Consider the following 26597-nt stretch of genomic DNA (forward strand, 5'->3'; position numbering starts at 1 on the left):
TACACATTTTTCTATTGTTATTATGATCACCAGATGTTATGAATGTAAATTTTGTGGGCGGACCTGTCAGGTGGTAGTTATCCACTTCCTATTTAAGGCCATCATGTTGACTATTATGTATGCTTGATAAAGACCCCCTGAGGTTGAAACGTTGCACCTATGGCACAATAGTGTTTATTGTCTTCACCTGGATTGAATGCTGTCCTTCACTTCAAAACTTTACAGGCTTGAGCTGTCTTGCATTGTGAGGGTTAAGAGTGCTTCTCTTTCCAAGCAGAGGTAGTAATGGCACCGAAGTGGGACGATGAGCCCTTCGATAAGCAATGCGGGAATGCGAATCGCGACACCAATGGATCAGCACCGGCATGGAAGGAAAGTATGAGTGTTTTTATTGTAAAGAGACCAAACACAAGAAATGAGAAGGTACAATTTTCGGTTAAAAAAACAACATTCTGAAGATGAAAAAGGCTTCTCCCCTCTGTGACTTCTCTGAAGTTTATTAAGAGTTAATTTCCATGTAAAATATTTCTCGCGTTAACATAGTAACATAGTTAGTAAGGCCGAAAAAAGACATTTGTCCATCCAGTTCAGCCTATATTCCATCATAATAAATCCCCAGATCTACGTCCTTCTACAGAACCTAATTGTATGATACAATATTGTTCTGCTCCAGGAAGACATCCATACCTCTCTTGAACCCCTCGACTGAGTTCGCCATCACCACCTCCTCAGGCAAGCAATTCCAGATTCTCACTGCCCTAACAGTAAAGAATCCTCTTCTATGTTGGTGGAAAAACTTTCTCTCCTCCAGACGCAAAGAATGCCCCCTTGTGCCCGTCACCTTCCTTGGTATAAACAGATCCTCAGCGAGATATTTGTATTGTCCCCTTATATACTTATACATGGTTATTAGATCGCCCCTCAGTCGTCTTTTTTCTAGACTAAATAATCCTAATTTCGCTAATCTATCTGGGTATTGTAATTCTCCCATCCCCTTTATTAATTTTGTTGCCCTCCTTTGTACTCTCTCTAGTTCCATTATATCCTTCCTGAGCACCGGTGCCCAAAACTGGACACAGTACTCCATGTGCGGTCTAACTAGGGATTTGTACAGAGGCAGTATAATGCTCTCATCATGTGTATCCAGACCTCTTTTAATGCACCCCATGATCCTGTTTGCCTTGGCAGCTGCTGCCTGGCACTGGCTGCTCCAGGTAAGTTTATCATTAACTAGGATCCCCAAGTCCTTCTCCCTGTCAGAACATGTTAAGAACATGAAAAAAGCTTCTTCCCCGTGTGACTGCTCTGATGGCTAAGAAGAGATGATTTCTTCTCAAAACATTTTCCACATTTTGAACATGAAAAAGGTTTCTCCTCTGTGTGAATTCTATGGTGGCTATCAAGATATACTTTTTTGTTAAAACATTTCCCACATTCTGAACAGGAAAATGGCTTCTCCCCTGTGTGAGTTTTCTGATGTGTGATAAGATTTGATTTATTGTTAAAACATTTCCCACATTCTGAACAGGAAAATGGCTTCTCCCCTGTGTGAGTTCTCTGATGTTTGATAAGACTTGACAGCTGGGTAAAACATTTTCCACATTCTGAACAGCAAAAAGGCTTCTCCCCTGTGTGAGTTCTCTGATGTGTGATAAAAATTGATTTATGGTTAAAACATTTTCCACATTCTGAACAGGAAAATGGCTTCTCCCCTGTGTGAGTTCTCTGATGTCTAACAAGAGTTGATTTCTCTGTAAAAAATTTCCCACATTCTGAACAGGAAAATGGCTTCTCCCCTGTGTGAGTTTTCTGATGTGTGATAAGATTTGATTTATGGTTAAAACATTTCCCACATTCTGAACAAGGAAATGGCTTCTCATTTGTGTGACTTCTCTGGTGTGTAACAAGATGTGATTTCTGGGTAAAACATTTCCCACATTCTGAACAGGAAAATGGCTTCTCCCCTGTGTGAGTTTTCTGATGTTTGATAAGACTTGATGGCTCGGTAAAACATTTTCCACATTCTGAACAGCAAAAAGGCTTCTCCCCTGTGTGAGTTCTCTGATGTCTGATAAAAATTGATTTATGGTTAAAACATTTTCCACATTCTGAACAGGAAAATGGCTTCTCCCCTGTGTGAGTTTTCTGATGTGTGATAAGATTTGATTTATGGTTAAAACATTTCCCACATTCTGAACAGGAAAATGGCTTCTCCCCTGTGTGAGTTCTCTGATGTGTAACAAGAGTTGATTTCTCTGTAAAACATTTTCCACATTCTGAGCATGAAATTGTCTTCTCACTTGTGTGACATCTCTGGTGTGTAACAAGATGTGATTTATGGCTAAAATATTTCCCACACTTGGAACAAGAAAATCTATTCTCCACTGTGTGAATGTTTTGATATTTAAGAAAAGACTGTTCGAGGGGAAAATTATTTACATATTCTGAATGTGAAAATGTCTTTGTTGCTTTATCAGTTTGTTTTTTAATGCTTATTTTGTGACTTAGATTTTCCTCAGAGGTCGGTAATGAATCAGAAGACAGGATCTGTTTCAAAGGATCAGATGGTAGATCTTTGCTGCGAAAGGATGATGGTATATCTGGAGTAATGGCATTCACTTCAATTGTATCCTGTGGGATCTCAAGATCATCTGATTTAAAAATTGAAGATGTCAGCTGTCCCTCTGATCTCCTGGTACAGTCATCTGCCAAGAATAAAACCAATTATTATTTTTGAATAAAATCCTTGAAACTTATATTAAAATAATAAATAAAATATTTTTTTAACATTTCTTCTTAAACTATCTGTAAACATGCAAGTTATGTTAAAAAAGTTTAATTATTCACGAAGACAATGACATTTCACAGTCTGATAGAAAACCTCATAGCATGAACCAGTAGAGCGTGGTGTTCGACTGTTTGTTCATTCTGCCTCCCAAAAGTAGGTGAAAATAACAACAATAAATACTTCTACTCATCTCACAAAAAACAAGCCCCACTCTGGTCCATCATCTGCCAGAGGAAAAACAGAAGTTTCCACATTATTAGTGGCTCAAAGGCTCTTGAAAAGCAACATGATTTCCATAAACCAATTCAGCAATATCTGCTCTCCCAAAGTCAAATCTTTCCCTCACTTCTGAGCCTTGCCGTGTGCCCCAACCACATTCAACATCCATGTATTTGGCAATACAATATTGAGAAGAACCCACTTCATTTACGGTGTGTCTCCTTTAGCACAATCTGGGCACTATGTGTAGGGTAATAAAATGGCAAATGTGCCATTTTCACTCTCCAACATCCACTTGGTGCTAATTTCCAGAAAGTGGCTGTGAAGTGTAAAAATAGTCACTACTCCTAAAGATTAATTCCCTTGGGGCTATAATTTCCAAAGCTGAGCCACTTTATTGGGTTCTCTACTGCTATGGTTTTCTATTTTGTCATATTAGGACTTCTGAAAATGATGTGTCACATTTTTTACTGGATCTGCTCCTGCAATGTCTGTTTCTGCCACCAGGTGCCACCTTATTCATTCTTCACGCAGCGCTGGTGATGCAGGAGATATAGCAACCAGAAACTCTGGATGGCACAGGCTCTGTCCTTCCAATAAGATTAGGTTGCCTGGGACCTGTAGTACCATCCAGTCTAGCAGTATGGGATTGCATGGTGTCCAACTGCAGTAATCTGCTTTCTATTCTCTTCATACAGGTATATAACTCATTCAACTACTGCAAAGATCCTGCATGTCTCCAGTCATTTCTATTCTATGTCAGAAAGCATATCTAATGGTATATAGTTTCTTCTTACTCTGCATTTCCCTTAATGCTGTAAGGTCATGTAACTTTGTCAAAGAGGTTTATGATCCATGTAGGCCTGCAAAGTTGTTTATTTGTCTCTTCATTTATTGTCTCCTGCTGTCTTAACTTGGTTGATTGTTTGCTAACAAGGTAAAATAGTGATAGATCTAAAGGTACCGTCACACTATACGATTTACCTACGATCACGACCAGCGATATGACCTGGCCGTGATCGTAGGTAAATCGTAGTGTGGTCGCTGGGGAGCTGTCACACAGACAGCTCTCCAGCGACCAACTATGCCGAGGTCCCTGGGTAACCAGGGTAAACATCGGGTAACTAAGCGCAGGACCGCGCTTAGTTACCCGATGTTTACCCTGGTTACAAGCGTTAAACTAAAAAAAAAAAAACAGCACATACTTACATCTGGTGTCCGTCAGGTCCCTTGCAGTCTGCTTCCCGCACTCAGTGACTGCCGGCCGTAAAGTGAAAGTGAAAGCACAGCCGCTGTGCTTTCACTTTCACTTTACGGCCGGCAGTCACAGTGCGGGAAGCAGAGACGGCAAGGGACCTGACGGACACCAGAATGTAAGTATGTGCTGTTTGTTTTTTTTTAGTTTAACGCTTGTAACCAGGGTAAACATCGGGTAACTAAGCGCGGTCCTGCGCTTAGTTACCCGATGTTTACCCTGGTTACAAGCGAACGCATCGCTGGATCGCATCGCTAGATCGCTAGATCGGTGTCACACACACCGATCTAGCGATGACAGCGGGAGATCCAGCGATGAAAGAAAGTTCCATACGATCTGCTACGACGTACGATTCTCAGCAGGATCCCTGAACGTCACGAATCGTACCGTCGTAGCGATCGAAATGTTATAGTGTGACGGTACCCTAAGAGCAAGCGTCCTCTATATTCAGACACAGCTTGGGGATGCATTTATGTAGGGATGGCATTTATCTACATTTATTCAAAGTACATTTTTCAAAGTATCTTGCAGTTATACATGGCAGTTAGAAAGGGCAAGAGACAGGTAAGACATTTAAACAAACCTGTTCCCAGTACATTTGGAATGCAACAAATACCATATGCATTTGTATCATTTATATTCTGGTTGTTGCATTCACACACACCCACCCACCGTGCATGCATTAACTCTTTACACTTCATCCACATCGGCCCCTCAGTCCTCTCCTCTACTATGTATAGCATTCACGCTCTTTTCACATTGCTAAACTCCACAGATCCATTCAGTCCCACCATTCAACAGAAGAGACGCTTTCACAAGTCTCTTAACCATCTGCTCACTCTTTCTATCCTCCTCCTAGTCGCAGGAGATCTCTCCCAACCCTGGCCCCTCATGTTATAGTAAGTCACACACCTCTACTGCTACATTCAGAAACCCCTCAAATCTCATTAACATTCCCTGTGTGTCTTTAGTCTCTTAATTGTGCCCTTTGGAATTCTCGCTCAGTGTGTAAAACTCTCCTTCTTCCATGACTTCTTCCTTTCTGATTCTCTTAACCTTCTGGCTCTTACCGAGACCTGGATCCAGCAGTCAGACACCACCGCTGCTGCCCTTTCATATGGTGGACTACACTTTTCTCATACCTCAAGATCGGACAACAGAGCAAGTAGAGGCGTTGGTCTGCTCCTATCACCCAAATGTACCTTTCAGGTTATCCCTCAAGTACCCTCACCTATCTTCCCTTCTTTTGAGGTCCATGTTTTCAGACTATATACATCCCCTCTCCATGTGAGTAGCGGTTGTGTATCATTCTCTGGGTCCCTCCCATCAGTTCCTGGATCACTTTGGCACCTGGCTTCCATATTTTCTCTCCTGTGACATCCCAACCCTCATCATAGGAAACTTTAACATCCCCATTACTTTTCCCCTCTCCCCATCTGCTACTCACCTTTTACCTCTAACCTCCTAGTTTGGCCTTTCGCAGCTTACTAACTCTCCTACACATGAAGACGGAAACTCCCTTGACTTGTTCTTCTCCCGGCTTTGCTCAGTGTATGATTTTCCAAACTCCCCTCTCCCATTCTCGGACCACAACTTTCTTTCATTCTCGGTTAAGAACTGCTATCCTGCTCAGGTCACCCCCACTTTCCACACTTATAGAAATATACAGGCCATTAACAGCCAAAATCTTATGAAGAACTTGCAGTCATCATTGGCCCCTATCTCCTTCCCCCATGTCCTGACTCTGAACTGAAGCATTATAATGAAACACTGCAAAGTGCCCTGGATGAAACCTCACCTATACATAGAACAACTCAGCACAGATGGCAACAACCTTGGCACGCGCTGCAAAAACGTTTCCTACAGCGGTGCTCCAGGTGCCCCGAACATCTGTGGAGAAAATCCAATCTATCCATTATAAGTTTATGCTTAAAACATACAACACTGCCGTTCACCTCTCCAAACAAACCTATTTCAACACCCTCATCACCTCCCTGTCCAATAACCCTAAACGTCTCCTTGACTCTTTTCACTTCCTACTCAACCCAAGAGTGCAGGCCCCAACCACAGATCTCTGCGCTGACGATCTGGCCAATTAATTCAAAGAAAAAAAATTGACCCTGTCTGACTGGAAATTTTCTCCCAATCCCCTCATACCATGCACTGTCCTCCCTCCCCCACTGCATCTAGCTCACTCTCTGATTTTGAACCAGTCACAGAAGACGTGATCAGGCTCCTTGCATCTGCTCGCCCTATTACTTGCACCAGTAACCCTATTACATCAAATTTCCTCCAGTCCCTTTCCGCAGCTGTCACCACTCACCTAACAAAAATATTCAACTTCTCGCTCTCTCTTTTGGTATCTTTCCCTCCTCATTTAACCCCTTCACCCCCGGAGCTTTTTCCGCTTTTTCATTTTCGTTTTTTGCTCCCCTCCTTCCCAGAGCCATAACTTTTTTATTTTTCAGTCAATATGGCCATGTGAGGGCTTATTTTTTGCGTGCCAAGCTGGCGTTTTTAATGATACCATATTGGTGTAGATACGTTCTTTTGATTGCCCGTTATTGCATTTTAATGCAATGTCGCGGCGACAAAAAAAACGTAATTTTGGCATTTTGATTTTTCTCGCTACGCCATTTAGCGGTCAGGTTAATCCTTTGTTTTTATTGATAGATCGGGCGATTCTGAACGTGGCGATACCAAATATGTGTATGTTTGATTTTTTTTTAAATTGTTTTAATTTTGATTGGGGCGAAAGGGGGGTGATTTGAACTTTTATATTTTTTTTATTTTTTTTATATTTTTAATCACTTTTTTTTTTTAATTTTGGCATGCTTCAATAGCCTCCATAGGAGGCTAGAAGCATGCATAACTCCATTGGCTCTGCTACATAGAGGTGAAGTACAGATCACCTCTATGTAGCAGAAATGCAGGGTTGCTTTGAACGCCAACCACAGGGTGGCGCTCAAAGCAATCGGCCATCAACAACCAGGGGATCTGCCAGCTGACGTAGTATTCCGTCAGCTGGCAGAAAGGGGTTAAGCATGCCATCATACATCCATTACTTAAAAAACCATCCCTGGACCAAAACTGTGCTGCTAACTATAGACCTGTCTCTAATCTTCCCTTCATCTCTAAACTCCTCAAATGCCTGGTCCACTCCCGCCTTATCCGCTATATCTCAGATAACTCTCTTTTTGACTCTCTTCAATCCAGTTCCCGCTCTTTACACTCTACTGAACCTGCCCTCACTAAAGTATCTAATGATTTACTAACAGCTAAATCTAATAGTCCCTACTCCATGCTAATTCTCCTGGATCTCTCTGTAGCATTCCACATGGTGGATAATCAGCTCCACCTCACTATGCTCTGCTCCATTGGCCTCTAGGACATCGTTCTCTCCTGGTTCTCCTATCTTTCTGACTCATCCTTCACTGTATCTTTTGCTGGTTCCTCCTCCTCTCATCTTCCCCATACTGTTGGGGTTCATCAAAGATCAGTCCTAGGCCCCCTCATTTGAATACTGCCCCTATTGGACAAACAATCAGTAGAATTGGTTTCCAGTACCATCTGTATGCTGATGACTCCTAGATTTACACCTCCTCTCCTGACATCACGCCTGCCTTTTTAGAAAACACTAGTGATTGTTTTACCGCTGTCTCCAACATAATGTCCTCCCTCTATCTGAAACTGAACCTGTCAAAAATTGAACTCCTTGTGTTTCCTCCCTCCACTAACCTACCTTTGCCTGACACTGCCATCTCCGTATGTGGTTCTACCATTACTCCCAAGCAATATGCCCACTGCCTTGAGGTGATACTTGATTCCGAGCTTTCATTCACCCCCCACATCTGATCACTGGCTCGCGCTTGTTTTCTGCACCTCAAAAACATTTCTAGAATTCGACCTTTTCTTACTTTCAATGCTGCAAAACTCTTAAGCTATGTGCACACGTCTAGGATTTCTTGCAGAAAATTCCTGAGAAAAACCAGAAATTTTCTGCAAGAAATCTGCATGCATTTTTTGCGCGTTTTTGCTGCGGTTTTGATGCGTTTTTTTCCGGACATTTCCCAATGCATTTTATCGTGGGAAATCCGCAAAAAAAACCTGCAAAATTAATGAACCTGCTGCGTTTTTTACCGGGATGCGTTTTTTTTCGCAGAAAAAAACGCATCATGTGCACAAAACATTCAGAATTCATTCAAAATGATGGGATGCATATTGTATGCAGTTTTTTTGCGGTTTTATAGCGTTTTTATCGCGAAAAAAATGCGAAAAATCAGCAACGTGTGCACACAGCCTTACTATTTCTCTTATTCATTCTCATCTGGACTATGGTCTCTACTAATCGGTCTTCCTCTTACCAAACTCTCCCCTCTCCAATCTGTCTTGAATGAAGCAGCCAGGATCATATTCCTCACCAACCCTTACATCGATGCCACTGCCTTGTGCCAGTCATTACACTGGTTACCCATCCTCTCCAGAATTCAGTATAAACTTATCACTCTCCCCCACAAAGCACTCCATGGCTCAGCACCACCCTACATCTCCTCCCTCGTCTCAGTCTACCACTCTACCCGTGCCCTCTGTTCTGCTAATCATCTGAGATTAACATCCTCAATAATCAGAACCTCCCACCCTCATCTTCAAGACTTTTCACTTGTTTTGCCAATTTTTTGGAAAGTGCTACCCAGGTTTATTCGATTAATCCCCAATACCCACAGTTTTAAACGTGCCTTACAAATGAATCTCTTCAGACTGGCCTACTGCCTCAACACAATAATCTAACTATCCCCTGTGTTGCCCTTTCAAAATTTTTACCATATCCAGGTTCTTCGTATCATGTTCTCATACTCTTTATTTATTTAATAGCCATCTGCGTCTGTACTGTTACATACTTAGACTGATAACCGGTTCATGCAGCTTTACATGAACAAAATGTTAAGTGCTGCGGAATATGTTGGGGCTATAGAAATAAAATTATTATTATTCCTGCTTCAGCCAATTGGAAAACCCCACACCCTACTAAAAATCAAAGCGTATTGCCAGAAGTTGCCAGGTACAGCCTTGTTCTCCTCTGTTTCAGTCATCTGTGCTCAGCTCCCGGCTTCTGTATTTGTTTCCTGTTGTGATCCCGGCCTGTTTACTGACTACTCTTGTATCTTCTAATTTTGTATTTTCTCTGCCCTCCTGGTTGTGACCTAGCTATCTGACTATGCTTCTTGCCATGTCACACCACAGAACAGCAAGTAAATTTAGATCTCGGGCAATATTTTCCATTAAATAAGTTTCTTTAAAAAGTATTAGACATTCAAGGAGGACTTTTTATAATATTGCAAATAAAATTTAGATCTCGGGCATCGCAAAGTCGACCTTTTTTTAAAGACTACTACGAAGTTACAGGCTCACATAACTGAGGCAGGCCAATTCCAGAACGACTCATACAATATAAAAAACTAAATAAACAGACATAGAACAAAAAAAACATGTTATATCCTTAACAACAATGTATGCATGAGGAGCAAGCTCCAATACTAAACAGGACTTGCACTCATTTATGGTGGACCATTGGAGCTACTATGAGTGCTGACCAGAAGAGTAGAGAAAGTATTAGTGCTCCCCCATTTCAGGAGAGATTGTGCAGTAATCTGAATTCCTTAGGATTATAAACATAATGAAATTTATGACGTGGAGTCAATCCATGAAACCAGGGCTCGAGTCAACACATCTCCTGCAGGTGAGAATAAATGTATATTACAGACATCAGCTATGCACAGCTTAGAGATATATCATGGCACAGGTGTAATGTTTTTATGTAGTTTCTCATGACCAATTCTGAAGTTAGCCCATTTTAAATTGAAAAGTCAGGATAAAGGGAAACTCTGTTGTTATTGTACAGCAAGTCACACTTGGCCTCACTGCACATTTAATGTTACCGATCACAAAAGTGAAGTTTGGCCAGAAAGAGTGGACCTGGTCTTGTAGGGGCCATATGAGCACATTCAGCAGCACAGGAGGGAGAGAAGGTAGATTCATCTAATAAGATCTCGGGGTTCTAGGAAGCCAACAGCATCATTACCATACACTTTCTCTTAGAGGCCATTTTAATATTTTTCTTCAAGTGATTTTCTAACTTGTCAGCACGTTCTACGGTCATTTGGCTTTTTAGTTTACAGATCTGTGCAGATAACGGTCAGCGTCTTCTAATCCCAGGGGGTAGGTGGAGCCTCCAGGTTGTAACTTCTATAGAAAAGGGCTTTCAATGACCAATGTCATTTGAACCGCTTTGGGCGGAGGAACATATTGTGGTCTAGAGGCAAAATGGTGATCACACGATTGTGATACGGCCGGACAACACCACCGATAAAGCAGCCACAGCCGGTGACTGAGAAGAATCTGTGACTTCTCTATATTTAGTGGTTACTACTCACCTGGCCAGTTATAAGTAGTAATCTCCTCTTTACACCGCTCATCATCTCTCATATAGGTCTCTGTAGTATTAATATTGATCAGATCTTCACCCTAAAATAAATATTGTAAAAGTCACAGACAGATTGAGAATTCACAGCTATCATCATCTCTAATCCTGCCATCTCCATTGTTCTCATTACACAAGTAAAAAAAATATATATAATATTGGTGGATAAAACAAGACTAAGCAAATAATATTGGTCGATAAAACAAGACTAAGCACAAGACCTTCACAACTATCTACACAACATATGGGAGATCTCATGACACCTTCTCTCCATCTACCTGATGATCCTGAGGAACATTGGGATCTTCTTGGTTACAGTCCTGTAGAAGAATAGGACGGGGACATCTCTCTGGTGTTGTCATCTTACTGGACAGATCTAGAGGAAACACATACAAGGACTGACTTCATTCTTTACATACAGATAATTATAGGCCGTATGTGTTTAGTCCTGTCTATTACCTGGTGATGTGAGGGGCTGGGGAACCTCCATCATGATGTCCTTGTACAGATCTTTGTGTCCTTCTAAATACTTCCACTCCTCCATGGATAAATAGACAGCGACATCCTGACTCCTTACAGGAACCTGACACATGCAATGATACCGTCATCCCCTGATCCCTTCATAGCGTTACTGTATAATGTCCCAGCATTCCCAGCAGTGTCACCTCTCCAGTCAGCAGCTCAATCATCTTGTAGGTGAGTTCTAGGATCTTCTGGTCATTGATGTCTTTGTGTATTATGGAGTGAGGTGGAAACCCCGTGATTGGGCTCAGGGGTCTTCCCCATCCCTCAGACACAGGGTCCTGACAGCGCTCACTAGAGGTCTTCTTCACTACTGTGTAATTCTGGTTATGGAGAGACACATTAATAAACCTCACTACAGACATTTCCAGAGTCCTCACCTCTCCAGTTCTGTCCATCTGTTATTCCCATAGATAAGAATGATGTAATGTGACGTCATCAGAATCTCTCACCTCTCCAGTAAGACGGAAGAGGATCTCTAGGGTGAGATGTAATATCCTCTCCGCCATCTTTTCTCTATCCATTTCCATTCTTGATGAGTAAATCAGGAAAATTCTCTTATACAGAAGATCTTCACTGAGAGGATCCGCTATTGTAGAGACCTGAATGAGAAGATGAGCCGATGTAACATCATACAAGTCCTGTGTAATAACTAGTGTTGAGCGATACCGTCCGATACTTGAAAGTATCGGTATCGGATAGTATCGGCCGATACCCGAAAAATATCGGATATCGCCGATACCGATATCCGATACCAATACAAGTCAATGGGACATCAAGTATCTCAAGGTATTCTCATGGTTCCCAGGGTCTGAAGGAGAGGAAACTCTCCTTCAGGCCCTGGGATCCATAGGGATGTGTAAAATAAAGAATTAAAATAAAAAATATTGATATGCTCACCTCTCCGGCGGCCCCTGGACTTCACACTGCTAACCGGGAGGCTTCTTTGTTTAAAAAGCGCGCCTTTCGGACCTGTGAATGACGTCCCGGCTTCTGATTGGTCGCGTGCCGCCCATGTGACCGGCACGCGACCAATCAGAGGCCGCGACTTCATTCGCAGGTCCTCAATTCCTATAATTAGCAGTTTTGTGAATGAGAATGACGTCGCGGCTTCTGATTGGCCGCGTGCCGGTCACATGGGCAGCACGCGGCCAATCAGAAGCCGCGACGTCATTCTCATTCACAAAACTGCTAATTCTAGGAATTGAGGACCTGCGAATGACGTCGCGGCCTCTGATTGGTCGCGTGCCGGTCACATGGGCGGCACGCGACCAATCAGAAGCCGGGACGTCATTCACCGGTCCGAAAGGCGCGCTTTTTAAACAAAGAAGCCTCCCGGATAGCAGCGTGAAGTCCAGGTGCCGCCGGAGAGGTGAGCATATCAATATTTTTTATTTTAATTCTTTACTTCCACATCCCTATTGATTCGATACCGATACCCGATATCACAAAAATATCGGATCTCGGTATCGGAATTCCGATACCGCAAATATCGGCCGATACCCAATACTTGCGGTATCGGAATGCTCAACACTAGTAATAACACAATTACTGGAGATAATAAGGGGAAACATATGAGGAGATTTATTATTTTACAGTATTTAGTTTTCTTCTTTACATCTACTAATAAACCCTATATATTTTAGGCTACAGACAACAAGCAGTTTCTTCCTCGGAGTCAGCAGCTGAATACGTTCCTCATAGACTCATCTTCCATAACACTAATTCTCGTCTCATTTACCGACACTGGAATCGGCATTAGCAATACTGCAGGAGATATTCATTACACGTGACAGGAGAAATAACTACTTCATGATGAGGACGACATCTTCATCTTCTACTACGGCTCTAGAAACATATTTGTCCAGAGTCGGTCACTGACTCGATCACCACGGCCATCTATATGAAGGTTTCCCGTCTTCTCCGCACTGTAATCTTCTATCACGTTAGATCTCAGGTCTGATTCACACACAGAAGTTTGAGGCTTTTAGAAAAGATGGTTTGTAAGAACCAAGACAAGAGTTATTTGATGATAATCTCTCAATGTACAGTGGGTTTTTTTCTGGATTTTTTTTTAGCATTTTCCTGTACGTTTCCATATATTACATGAAAAACACCAAAAAAAAACAATACTGTGTGAATATTACGCTGTGTAGGAGCCAATAAAGGAGCCACATACTATAAGAGTAATACATGTTTTTTTGGTTTCCATCTTTCGTAGTTGCGTCGTTTGTATCTATCAGCGGAAAAGGAAAAAAAACAAAACATTGTGATTCTTAAGGTACCGTCACACTGAACGATATCGCTAGCGATCCGTGACGTTGCAGCGTCCTGGCTAGCGATATCGTTCAGTTTGACACGCAGCAGCGATCAGGATCCTGCTGTGATGTCGTTGGTCGCTGCAGAAAGTCCAGCATTTTATTTCGTAGCTGGACTCCCTGCAGACATCGCTGAATCGGCGTGTGTGACGCCGATCCAGCGATGTCTTCACTGGTAACCAGGGTAAACATCGGGTTACTAAGCGCAGGGCCGCGCTTAGTAACCCGATGTTTACCCTGGTTACCAGCGTTAACGTAAAAAAAAAACAAAAACACTACATACTTACCTTCCGTTTTTTTAGAACACCTCATGAATACGCATATCACAGTAGTAATAATATAGATTTTAAATATTTAAATAACTGTGATTGCTTCTGGACATAATAAGGAATGTCGCAATATAGAACACAACAAAGAAAACACATACGACAAAAGACTTCCAAAAGTACAATGTATAAGCAAAATATAAATTTTATTATTAAAATCCAATACAGGTACCACACGGAGGAGGGGAACAGAACACCCACTCGCACGTGTTCAGAAAAAGACGCCCACAGTAACGCAATTATGAATAAACATACCCTGCCATGAATAATGGCATCCTTCTATTGCGCACTCAACCCAATAGGTCTAAAGCATAGTATACCCCATACACGGTATGATAGCCACATAAGTTGGAGCAGCCATAATAGCTGATAGTTACCTATGCAGTTAGTAAATACTGCGGGCGTCGTCCCCGACGCGCGTTTCGTAGCCTTTCTCAAGGGGTTACCTTCCGTGTCTGTCCCCGGCGCTGTGCTTCTCTGCACTGGCTGTGAGCGCCGGCCAGTCGGAAAGCACAGCGGTGACTCATTACATGAGTGTGTAGGTCAGCGTTTGCAAAGAGCATAATTTAAAGAGCCACCTTTTCCTTGTGCAGTATTAGTGCTGTACAAGATGGCTCTTTCAGCAACAAACGCCTGGGAGGGGGAGGGGGTTAAAGGTTCCCTTTCAACTTGCTCCAGTGCCGGCTTCGGCCTACACTCTGCTCCTACTGCAGACACTGGGCTCTAACACCGCCAGTTGGTGCCTGGAAGTGCTAGCTGCACAGAGAAAAACACCCACCAATGTGTCAGTGGGTTTCAGCAAAGCCAGCTGTTCCCCTGCTGTGTAGCCGGCAACGTGTCCTGCAAACGCCACGCAGACACCTGAACTGAAATTAAAGGGAACCTGCCCCCCCCAGGTGTTTCTATGTATAACAGCCACCTTGTACAGCAGTAATGCTGCATTTGTACAAGGTGGCTCAATTTTTCTCCTTGCACACGTCGAACTCAACACGTACAAAATGTGTCCCCTGAGACCATTACACCGTCCGTCAGGTGTGACTTTCCTTTTTAATGACACGCATCACCCCCCTTGGTAGCGCTGCCCGTCTTCTGACATCATTGGTTGGCTGGCTGCGCCTGTGCGTCTGCCCTGCCCGATCCAACGCCCCTCGTTGTTTTATTCTGACTGCGAGGGTGTGATTGATGGGCATGAGTAGTGCATATGTCCGCCTGTCTTCACTCATCTCCTTCCGCCTTCTTCAGACTGTGCGGCCTCATGGCCGCTGAATGCGATAAGGGATCAGCTGAGGCCGCTCAGTCTGAAGCAGGTGTAAGGACATGTGTGAGAGGTGAACATATTTACTGCGCAAGGCCATGAATCCCAGCCCCGCAGTGTGAATTAATGAAAAGACACTGCGGGTCTGGGATTTATGGGCATCGCTAACCGCACCGGCCGACATGAAATGAGGTCAGAAGATGGGCAGCGCTAACAGCGCATGGCCAAGGGAGAACACAACAGCGCAGACTACTGTACAGCAAATAACGACGCTCAGGAGGCTGTGCCCAGCACCAAGGTGTTATTTTTGACACCTGTGCTGTGTCTCATTAAAAAGGCAAGTCATGCCTCCAACACAGTTTGACTGTATAATGGGCTAAATTGTATACGTGTTTCATTCAGCGTGTGCAAGGAGCAAAATTTAAAGAGCAACCTTTTACTTGTGCAGCATTACTGCTGCACAAGGTGTGGCTCTTCTAGTTTGTAACACCTGAGGGGAGGTTAAAGGTTACCTTTGAAATTGGTTCAATTAGGCTTCGGCCTACACTCTGCTCCTCCTGCTGACCTTGGGCTCTAACACCGCCAGTTGGTGCCCAGAAGTGCTGGCTGCAGAGAGAAAAACACCCGCCAATGTGTCAATGGGGTTCAGCAACGCCAGCTGTTCCCCTGCTGTGTAGCCGGCAATGGGTCCAGCACAAGCCACGCTGGCACAATAACAGACATTTTCCTGCCTCCAGTGCAGGCTTCGACCTACACTCTGCTCCTCTTTGATTCCCTGGGTTTCAACACTGTCAGTTGTCACCTGGAAGTGTTGTCTACACAGAAAAAACACTCGCTCATTTGTCAGTGGGGTTCCGCAACGCCAGCTGTTCCCCTGCTGTGTAGTCGGCAACGTGTCCAGCACAAGCCACGCTGGCACAACAGAACAAAAGCTGCCACCAGTGGAGGCTTCGGCCTACACTCTGCTCCTCTCCTCCTCCTGCTGACCTTGGGCTCTAACACCGCCAGTTGTTGCCCGGAAGTGCTAGCTGCACAGAGCAAAACACCCGCCAATGTGTCAGTGGGGTTCAGCAACGCCAGCTGTTCCCCTGCTGTGTAGCCGGCAACGTGTCCTGCAAACGCCACGCAGACACCTGAACTGAAATAAAGGGACCCTGCCCCCCCCCCAGGCGTTTGTATGTATAACAGCCACCTTGTACAGCAGTAATGCTGCATTTGTACAAGGTGGCTCAAATTTTTTTCTCCTTGCACACGTCGAACTCAACACGTAAAAAATGTGTCCCCTGAGACCATTACTGCGTCTCCGAGGTGTGACTTTCCTTTCTAATGATACGCAGCAACCCCCTTGGTAGCGCTGCCCGTCTTCTGACATCATTGGTTGGCTGGCTGCGCCTGTGCGTCCACCCAGCCCGACACAACGCCCCTCGTTGTCTTATTTATTTTGACTGCGAGGGTGTGATTGATGGGCAGGAGCATATCTTCGCCTGTCTTCACTCATCTCCTTCCGCCTTCTTCAGACTGTGCGGCTTCATGGCCGTGGCATGCGATAAGGGATCACCTGACGCCGCACAGTCTGAAGCGGGTGTAAGGACATGAGTGAGAGGCGAACATATTTACTGCGCAAGGCCATGAATCCCAGCCCCGCAGTGTGAATTTAGGAAAAGACACTGCGGGTCTGGGATTCATGGGCATCGCTAACCGCATCGGCCGACATGAAATGAGGTCAGAAGATGGGCAGCGCTAAAAGCGCGTGGCCAAGGGATAACACAGGAGCGCAGACTCCTGTACAGCAAATAACGACGCTCAGGAGGCTGCGCCCAGCACCAAGGTGGGATTTTTTGACAGCTGTGCTGCGTCTCATTAAGAAGGCAAGTCACGCCTCCAAGACAGTTTGACTGTATAAGGGGCTAAATTGGATACGTGTTTCATTCAGCGTGTGCAAGGAGCAAAATTCATAGAGCAACCTTTTACTTGTGCAACATTACTGCAGCACAAGGTGTGGCTCTTCTAGTTTGTAACACCTGAGGGGGGGTTAAAGGTTACCTTTGAAATTGGTTCAATTAGGCTTCGGCCTACACTCTGCTCCTCCTGCAGACTCTGGGCTCTAACACCGCCAGTTGGTGCCCGGAAGTGTTGGCTGCACAGAGCAAAACACCCGCCATTGTGTCAGTGGGGTTCAGCAACGCCAGCTGTTCCCCTGCTGTGTAGACGGCAACGTGTCCTGCAAACGCAACGCAGACACAAAGCTGCCTCCAGTGCAGGCTTCGGCCTACACTCTGCTCCCCTGCTGACCCTTTGCTCCAACACCGCTAGTTGGGGCTCTAGGAAGACAATCTTGAATAGGTCCACATCCTGGTTCCAGTACCGTCAGCTGGTTCTCGGCAGTGTCTTTGTCATGGGTACTCTCTCTTGCCCAGCCTGGTTCCAGCACCGTCAGCTGGTCCTCGGTCGTGCCATTGGCTCTTGCACACTTGGCCAACGCATCCGGGTTCCAGTACCGTCAGCTGGCTCTCGGCAGTGTCTTTGTCACGGGTACTCCCTCCTGCCCAGCCTGGTTCCAGCACCGTCAGCTGGTTCCGGGTAGTGTCAAGGTCACTTACACGCCTATACGTTGTCCCGTCGTGTTGCGGTCGGGTTAGCCAACTCCATCGTGCCTCCAGTTTAGGAGCTTCCTATGTGGGCTGTGGGAATTGGCAATCAAGGCTGGTTCTGTAGTGCTAGTAGGCCAAGCTCCCCCTGTAGGACTGTTGGTGTTCGGTAACTGCGGCAGCCTCGCGGCCTAGCTGTTCTCTCTTCTCCTGTGGACCTTCTGGTCCACATCCTGCTTCCAGCACCGTCAGCTGGATCCGGGCAGAGCCTTTGGCTTAGGTGCCTCCTTCTGGGTATCCGAGTTCCGCCAACGCCAAGCGGTCCTTGGTAGTGCTTTTTAGCGCGGGTACCTCCTGCTTAGTAACCGGGTATCAGCACCGTCAGCTGGTCCTCGGTCGTGCCATTGGCTCTTGTACACTTGGCCAACGCATCCGGGTTCCAGTACCGTCAGCTGGTTCTCGGCAGTGTCTTTGTCACGGGTACTTCCTCCTGCCCAGCCTGGTTCCAGCACCGTCAGCTGGTTCCGGGTACTGTCAAGGTCACTTACACGCCTATACGTTGTCCCATCGTGTTGCGGTCGGGTTAGCCAACTCCACGGTGCCTCCAGTTTAGGAGCTTCCTATGTGGGCTGCGGGAATTGGCAATCAAGGCTGGTTCTGTAGTGCTAGTAGGCCAAGCTCCCCCTGTAGGACTGTTGGTGTTCGGTAACTGCGGCAGCCTCGCGGCCTAGCTGTTCTCTCTTCTCCTGTGGACCTTCTGGTCCACATCCTGGTTCCAGCACCGTCAGCTGGATCCGGGCAGAGCCTTTGGCTTAGGTGCCTCCTTCTGTTTATCCGAGTTCCGCCAACGCCAGGCGGTCCTTGGTAGTGCTTTTTAGCGCGGGTACCTCCTGCTTAGTAACCGGGTTCCAGCACCGTCAGCTGGTCCTCGGTCGTGCCATTGGCTCTTGCACACTTGGCCAACGCATCCGGGTTCCAGTTCCATCAGCTGGTTCTCGGCATTTTCTCAGCCTTCTTGTACCTTCTGCTACATTTCCAAGTTCAAGACCCTAAAGACGACGACCCGGAAGACCACCCCTAAGATGACGACGACACCAGAGACAACAACCACTGAGATGACGACGACCCTGGAGACGACGACCCTGAAGACCACCCCGATGATGACGACGACCCTGGAGACGACTACCCTGGAGACGACGACATGGAAGACCGAGAAGCAGAAGAACAAGAGGCTGCAGAACAAAGAGCAGAAGAACATTAAGCATAACACTTAATATCAGAGCAAAATAAATTATCTAAATTATATGCAGAAGAAGACTAAGCAGTGTATGGGGGTGAGTCCATTCCTCCTCGTGGTGCCCCTGGATAAAGCCTGATGCTGCAGGCCAAACTGAACGCGGACAAATGTTACTCTTTTGTGACAGGCAGAACGGAAGGTGTAATCTTCAAACTTTTATAGATAACAACTACGGGAATGCCTGTCACAAATAAGAATATGATGAAGAAGTAAAATATGAAGAAGAATAATAGTTGAATAAAAAGAATATGAAGAATTTAACAAAAAAAAAATAGGTAGAAGATGAAGAAGAAGATGAATAAGGTGAAGAAGAAGTTGATGTCAAAGATGCTGCTGCTGATGATGAAGAAGAATGTGTGGGAAAAGTAAATAAAAAAGGTGATGGGCGTGGAAGTAGTGAAACATCAATATCTGCCAAAATAAAAAATTCTTAACATAGTCAATATCTTTGTAACTCCGAACGTCTTTAAAAAAATTAAAATTCCTGCTATTCTATTTGATTTGGCTAAACCTCTATGCCTTTAATGTCTCCGCCACCTCCCCCAATACATCCTACAATATTCTTAGTTGTTTTCCTTCATGTAGAATGAACCTACAAGGAAAGAAAGGGTTTATTTTAATTCAGATATTTTCATCCCATTGACTTGCATTGGGATCGGGTATCAGTATCGGCGATATCCGATATTTTTTGAATATCGGCCGATCCAATCCGATAACGATACTTTCCGATATCGGAAGATATCACTCAACACTAGTCCTGAGTGCTGGCGCCAGTGTCAGGTATTAAGATGCGAGACTCGTGCGAGTTTCTCATGTGTGATACAGGCCTTAAATAAAGACACGCACACGAAATCTGCGTTAGGCCGGTGTCACACTTGCGAGTAACTCACACGAGTCTCTCGCCTCAATACCCGGCACTGCCGCCGGCACTTGGACCGCTGCGTTCAGCTGCCTAGAAAGAATAGGATAAGGGGATGGCAGTACAAAATGTAGCAGAAAAATAATGCAATATCGTAGAATAATCCGAGGACCACTAGTAGTCAATGACAAAAATTATTTTATTGAATAGATATTGCGACCAGTCATATACTGCACCAACGTTTCGGCCAGTGATGCCTTTGTCAAGGTGATTATCTACAAAATAATATGACATAATGAAAACAAGCCAAAATATTCACTAATATAGAGATCAAAAAATAAACTGGTCTATCATCCACCAGAAACACATTTTAGATAATGAAAAAATGCAATTGTGTATCAATAAATATACATACATACACAAACTTATAAGTGTGTGTATATCTGACCGCAGACATATGTAACTGGCATCCAGACATAGCAGAGCCTGTAGATTATCGCCAGAGATAACTCTCCAGCGATCACCTAAATTCTAGCACTCACGGTCGGCTGACCGTGAGAACCAGCCTAGTGTGACCGGAGATAACCCCCCGGTCACGTGCACGGCAGTTCTCGCGGTAAGCTAAGTTATCGCAAGAACTTACCGTCGCTTACCGCGAGAAGTGCAGTGGACGCGGGACTTCCGGCGGTGTGACAGGTAAGGCGGCATGTAAATTAGGAGACATGCGTAGTAAGCTGCCTTTATGCAGTTACTACGCATGTGATTAATCATTAGATGCGATTTTACCGCATCTAACGAATATCTATGGGAAATTTATGGTGCGGCGACAGAGCGTTGCCACATTGTAAACAGACATGCTGCGTTCTGAAAAGACGTGCCGCATGTCCGTTTACGTGGGTCTGCCGCATGCGTGTTTTAACGCATAGTGGAGACAGGATTTCAGGAAATCCCCTCAACTATGCTGTAACATCTGGACGCTGCGTTTTTGATGCTGCGGCTCTATGCAGCGTCAAACACGCAGCGTTTCCAGAACGTGGAAATACACCCTTATAAGGAGACAACACAAACCCCCCTAAATATAACATTTTTATAACAAACCCACAATTTGTTACTCTTTAGGGTAAATCCCTATCTCACCATTGGATTAGAGCTAGTGATGGGCGAGCACTAAAATGCTCGGATGCTCGTTGCTCAGGTTGGGCAAATTGGAATGCTCGGGTGCTCAACCTGAGCAACGAGCCCAATGCAAGTCTATGGGAAACCTGAGCATTTTTGCCGCAAACCCCCCGCGGTCTTTTTAGGGTCTAAAAATGCTGGAAATCAATGGGAACACTGCTCAAATGACATGGGATCATCATGGGGATGACCCCTGGAAGCATTACTGACTCCTACTTCACTGCTGTGAACAATGTCAGAGTGTTGTGCCAATTTTACAGGTGCACACTAAAACATACAAAAACGTAACCAAAATGGATTTTCCTGGGAAATATGTTAAGGAACATCCTTTCCAGGGTAATGACTTATATGTAAGGCAAAATAAATAGTCCCCACAAAAAATATACCTCCACCACTTGGGCTATGTTCACACGTAGCGTTTTTGATGCATTTTTCAACTTTAGCATTGCTTTCATCCAACACAAATGCATTCACTGGGAAATGTCATTTTAATATTTTACAACCTTATCTGGCCGTGTGGTGTGTGACACATCATCTGACACATCCTGTTTCATTTATGAAGGAAGGACTCAGTCACAAAGCCGATTTTTATAGGGCCATCAGGCGGCCATTACTATTCTTAAAGGTCGTCCTCACTATTCTTAGAGAGCCATCAGCCAGCTATGCTTTCTTGTTCCCATTATTAAACAGTGGGTCTCCTATCCTGTTATTGTCTATGCAGTGAGTGGCAGGGGTGCCAAAAATGAGGACACACCACAATACCCTTTTGACGAGACATACAGGAGGGCCTCATGAAAAAATGTTCCCATTATAAGAAAGTGGGTCTCCCATAGTGTTTGCCTATGCATTGAATGCAAGGCCTGCTTTGCCCCAAAGTTACACGCACCCCTATCACCCTTTGAACTGAAGTCCTGGATGGCCACATGAAACCAAAGTTCCCATTATTATGTATTTGGTACTGCCACACTGTTAGCCCTTGCGTTGAAACCAAGCTTTACCTTGCCACAAAGTCAGACGCACCCCAATAACCCTTTGAACCGACGTAGTGGATGGCCACATGAAACCAAAGTTCCCATTATTAGAAATTTTGTACTGCCACGCTGTTTGCCTATGCATTGAATGCAAGGCCCGCCTTGCCACAATGTTACCCGCATCCCAATAACCCTTTGAACCGACGTAGTGGATGGCCACATGAAACCAAAGTTCCCATTATTAGAAATTTTGTACTGCCACGCTGTTTGCCTATGCATCGAATGCAAGGCCTGCCTTGCTACAATGTTACCCGCATCCCAATAACCCTTTGAACTGACGTAGTCGATGGCCACATGAAATCAAAGTTCCCATTATTATTTATTTGGCACTGCCATACTGTTTGCCAATGCATCGAATGCAAGGCCTGCCCTGCCCCAAGGTTACACGCACCCCAATAACCCTTTGAAGTGACATTATTAGGAAGTTGGTACTTCCATTCTGTTTGACTATGCAGTGAATTGCAGTGTTAAGCCTCAAGAACCTCCGTCGGAAAATTGCAGTGGTTTTGGATGAAGAAACTGCAGTGGAAAATTGCAGTGTTGAGGATAAAGAGCCAGCAGTGGAGAATTGCAGTGGTGAGCCTGAAGAACCCGGAGTGGAGAATTGCAATGGTGAGGCCAAAGAACACCTGGCAGTGGAGAATTGCAGTGTTGAGGATGAAGAACCTGCAGTGGAGAAATTCAATGTTGAAGCTGGAAAACCTGCAGTGCAGAATCTCAGTGTTGAGGATGAAGACCCAAAAGTTGAGAATTGCATTATTGAAGCAGCTGACCAACGCTACAGTTCCCACTATTATGAACTGGGTCTCCCATACTGTTTGGCTATACAGTGAATGCAAGGCCTGCCCCAAATTTGCACGCACCCCTATCCCCCTTGGAAGAAACGTGAAGGAGGGCCTCATTAAAAAAAAAAAATTCTCATTACAAAGGAGCGGGTCGCCTATACTTGTAATAACCATATACTAAGGGTACCGTCACACAGTGGCATTTTGATCGCTACGACGGCACGATTCGTGACGTTCCAGCGATATAGTTACGATCTCGCAGTGTCTGACACGCTCCTGCGATCAGGGACCCCGCTGAGAATCGTACGTCGTAGCAGATCGTTTGAAACTTTCTTTCGTCGTCTAGTGTTCCGCTGTGGCGGCATGATCGCATGGTGTAACAAAGGTGTGCACGATATTGTATACGATGTGCGCATAGTAACCAACGGCTTCTATATCGCACATACGTCATGAAATTATCGCTCCAGCGTCGTACACTGCAAAGTGTGACAGCAGTCTACGACGCTGGAGCGATATTGTTACGATGCTGGAGCGTCACGGATCGTGCCGTCGTAGCGATCAAAATGCCACTGTGTGACGGTACCCTAAGTGTATGGGCTGACAAACATTTCACTCTGGGGGGGTACACATCAACATAATGTGTAAACTTTTTTTTACTGACATGAAAAACACCCTTTAACACAACAACGTGGTTGTTGCATCACGGACCACGTTCACCCTGGTGATCTAGTGGTGCTGGATGATGAGGATCAGGAGAAGGCGGAGGACGATGACAACAGCAAATAGGCAAAATCAGGAAGCGCATACCCATGTCTGGGTGTGAAGAGGTGCATGGTAATAGAGTTTCCAAAAAAAGACACTGGATTACAGTTTATGTTTCGCTGCTCTCACTCGGAGGTGTACAGAAGTCTGGCCCAACCCAGCCCTTGTTCATTTTTATAAGTGTCAGCCTGTAGGCATTTTTAGTTGAAAGGTGGATGTGCTTATCAGTTATAATTCCACAAGCAGCACTAAACACCTGCTCTGACAAAAAGCTAGCGGCAGGGCAGGCTAGGACCTCCAAGGTGTAGAGAGACAGTTCATGCCACGTATCCAGCTTGGATACCCAAGAACTATAATGCACAGAGGGATCACAGAGGACATTGGTTCGGTCAGCAAGACACTCCCTCATCATCTTCCAAAACTTTGCACTCCTTGTGAGAGTACTCTGTGCCTCAGGGCCTGTGTGATGGAAGGGTCTGAGAAAACTCTCCCAGAACTTTGCCAGAGTTCCCCCTGCCTCTCCTGGATTGGATACCCAATAATTAAAAGGCACAGAGGAATCACGGAGGATGTTTGTACAATCAGTAAGGTACTCCCTCAGTATCTTCCCAAACATTGCACTTCTTGTGACAGCACTCCTTTCCTCTATGCCAGCGCGATGGAAGAGTCGGAAAAAAATGTCCCAGAACTTTGCCATTGTTCCCCTGCCTGTGCTGGATAGTACTTCTGTCTCTCTCGCCTGTACTCTTTGGTTGTCTAACGAACTGTGACCTCTGCTGCCAGCGTTTTCAGATGGGAACTTTTTTAATAATTCCGCAACAAGGTCCTTCTGGTACTGCACCATTTTAGTAGACCTGTCTGCCTCTGGAATAAGAGATAGAAAATTCTCCTTGTAGCGTGGGTATGACACCCAAAATTTTGAGAATGCGAGGGTCACGGGAAAGGCAGCGTAACATAAACTCAGCCATTTGTGCCAGACTACTAACAGGCAAGACTTCTGTGTCCTCACCAAGAAGACGAATGACAATGCGCTCCTCTTCCTCTCAGTCCTCAGGCCATCCACGCTGAACAGACAGAATGACAGTTGTGCTTGTAGTACCGTCTAGAGCGCATGAAAGTAGCTCCTGTTATATCTCCTCCTCCTCATTGTCACCCAATCCACGTTGGGATGAGATGAGGCTGGGCAGTGTGTAATTACCCTGTATCGTTCCTTGCTCCATCTCATCAATCTACTCCTGCAATGCATCCTCTTTGATTGTGAGCAGAGAGCGTTTCAGAACACAGGGAAGTGGGCTGGTGATGTTTACAATGGCATCATCGTCGCTCACCATCTTGGTGCAACCCTCAAATGACACAATTTTTAGCCCACAGATAAGTGAGGCGTGTGATGGAGATACCACACTTTAAAATATCTGGCCTGTATTTTGTTTTAAAAGAGTAAAATAGTGTCTATAACTAGGCTAAGACACAGCAAAAGATACAGTGATACAGTGGGTACGGAAAGTATTCGGACCCCTTTACATTTTTCACTCTTTGTTCATTGCAGCCATTTGGCAAATTCAAAAAAGTTCATTTTTTCTCATTAATGTACACTCTGCACCCAATCTTGACTGAAAAACAAAATGTAGAAATTTTTGCAAATTTATTAAAAAAGAAAAACTGATATATCATATGGTCATAAGTATTTTGCTCAGTATTGAGTAGAAGCACCCTTTTGAGATAGTACAAACCATGATTCTTCTTGGGAATGATGCAAAAAGTTTTTCATACCTGGATTTTGGTATCCTCTGCCATTCTTCCTTGCAGATCCTCTCCAGTTCCGTCAGGTTGAATGGTGAATGTTGGTGGACAGCCATTTTCAGGTCTCTCCAGAGATGCTCAATTGGGTTTAGGTCAGGGCTGTGGCTGGGCCAGTCAAGAATAGTCACATAGTTGTTCTGAAGCCACCCCTTTATTATTTTAGCTGTGTGCTTAGGGTCATTGTCTTGTTGGAAGGTGAACCTTCAGCCAAGTCGGAGTTCCAGAGCACTCTAGAAGAGGTTTTCATCCATTATATCTGTACTTGCCAGCATTCATGTTTCCTTCAATGGCAACCAGTCCTTCTGTCCCTGCAGCTGAAAAACACCCCCATAGCATGATGCTACCATCACCATGTTTCACTGTTGTGATTGTATTATGCAGGTGATGAGCAGTGCCTGGTTTTCTCCACACATACTGCTTAGAATTATCACCAAAAAGGTCCATCTCCGTCTCATCAGACCAGAGTATCTTATTTATCATAATCTGGGAGTCCTTCCTGTGTTTTAGCAAACTCTATGCGGGCATTCATATGTTTTGCACTGAGGAGAGGCTGTCGTCGCGCCACTCTGCCATGAAGGCCCGACTGGTGCAGTGATAGTTGACTTTGTGGAACTTTCTCCTATCTACAACTGCATCTCTAGAATTCAGCGACAGTAATCTAGGGGTTCTTCTTTACCTCTCTCACCAGGACTCTTCTTCCACAATTACTCAGTTTGGCTGGACGGCCAGGTCTATGAAGACTTCTGGTGGTTCCAAACTTCTTCCATTTAAGGATTATGGAGGCCACTGTGCTCTTCAGAACCTTGAGTACAGCGGAAATTCTTTTGTAACCTTTGCCAGGTCTGTGTCTTGCCACAATTCTGTCTCTGAGCTGCTTGGCCAGTTCCTTTGACCTCATGATTCTCATTTGGTCTGTCATGCACTGTAAGCTGCGAGTATGACGCGAGTCATGGCAGTAAATATGTATACTACTTACTGTAAGTAAAGGGAAGTCAAACAATCCGAGGTCAAGTCCAGGAAATGGCGCAGTACTGCAAAGGGAAGTCAGAGTCAAAGTCCAACGCACGAGCCGAGCTTAGAAAAGCCGGAGAGACAAACACAGTTACCGGGAGCAGGCACAAGCAAAGTCAGGTCACAA

The 26597-nt window shown here is 44.9% G+C and overlaps 1 protein-coding gene and 1 long non-coding RNA gene across 2 annotated transcripts in view; one reads left to right on the forward strand and one right to left on the reverse strand.

The window, feature by feature from the left end:
- Nucleotides 1–2791, forward strand: LOC138663220 (uncharacterized). Its single transcript, XR_011318130.1, has 2 exons — nt 1–423; nt 2509–2791. It is a non-coding gene; the product is annotated as an uncharacterized lncRNA (long non-coding RNA).
- The window catches only part of LOC138663217 (oocyte zinc finger protein XlCOF22-like), a 39556-nt gene continuing 13327 nt past the window's right edge, over nt 369–26597 (reverse strand). Inside the window, exons 3-8 of the mRNA XM_069749379.1 lie at nt 11715–11864; nt 11406–11585; nt 11200–11323; nt 11019–11116; nt 10694–10784; nt 369–2705 (exon numbers count right to left, since the gene is read on the reverse strand). Coding sequence (XP_069605480.1) covers nt 1267–2705; nt 10694–10784; nt 11019–11116; nt 11200–11323; nt 11406–11585; nt 11715–11792 — 2010 coding nt within the window. The 5' untranslated portion in view covers nt 11793–11864 and the 3' untranslated portion in view covers nt 369–1266. The remainder of the gene's footprint in view (nt 2706–10693; nt 10785–11018; nt 11117–11199; nt 11324–11405; nt 11586–11714; nt 11865–26597) is intronic.

The sequence above is a fragment of the Ranitomeya imitator genome, chromosome 2, assembly GCF_032444005.1.
Source record: "Ranitomeya imitator isolate aRanImi1 chromosome 2, aRanImi1.pri, whole genome shotgun sequence".
Lineage (NCBI taxonomy): Eukaryota > Metazoa > Chordata > Amphibia > Anura > Dendrobatidae > Ranitomeya > Ranitomeya imitator.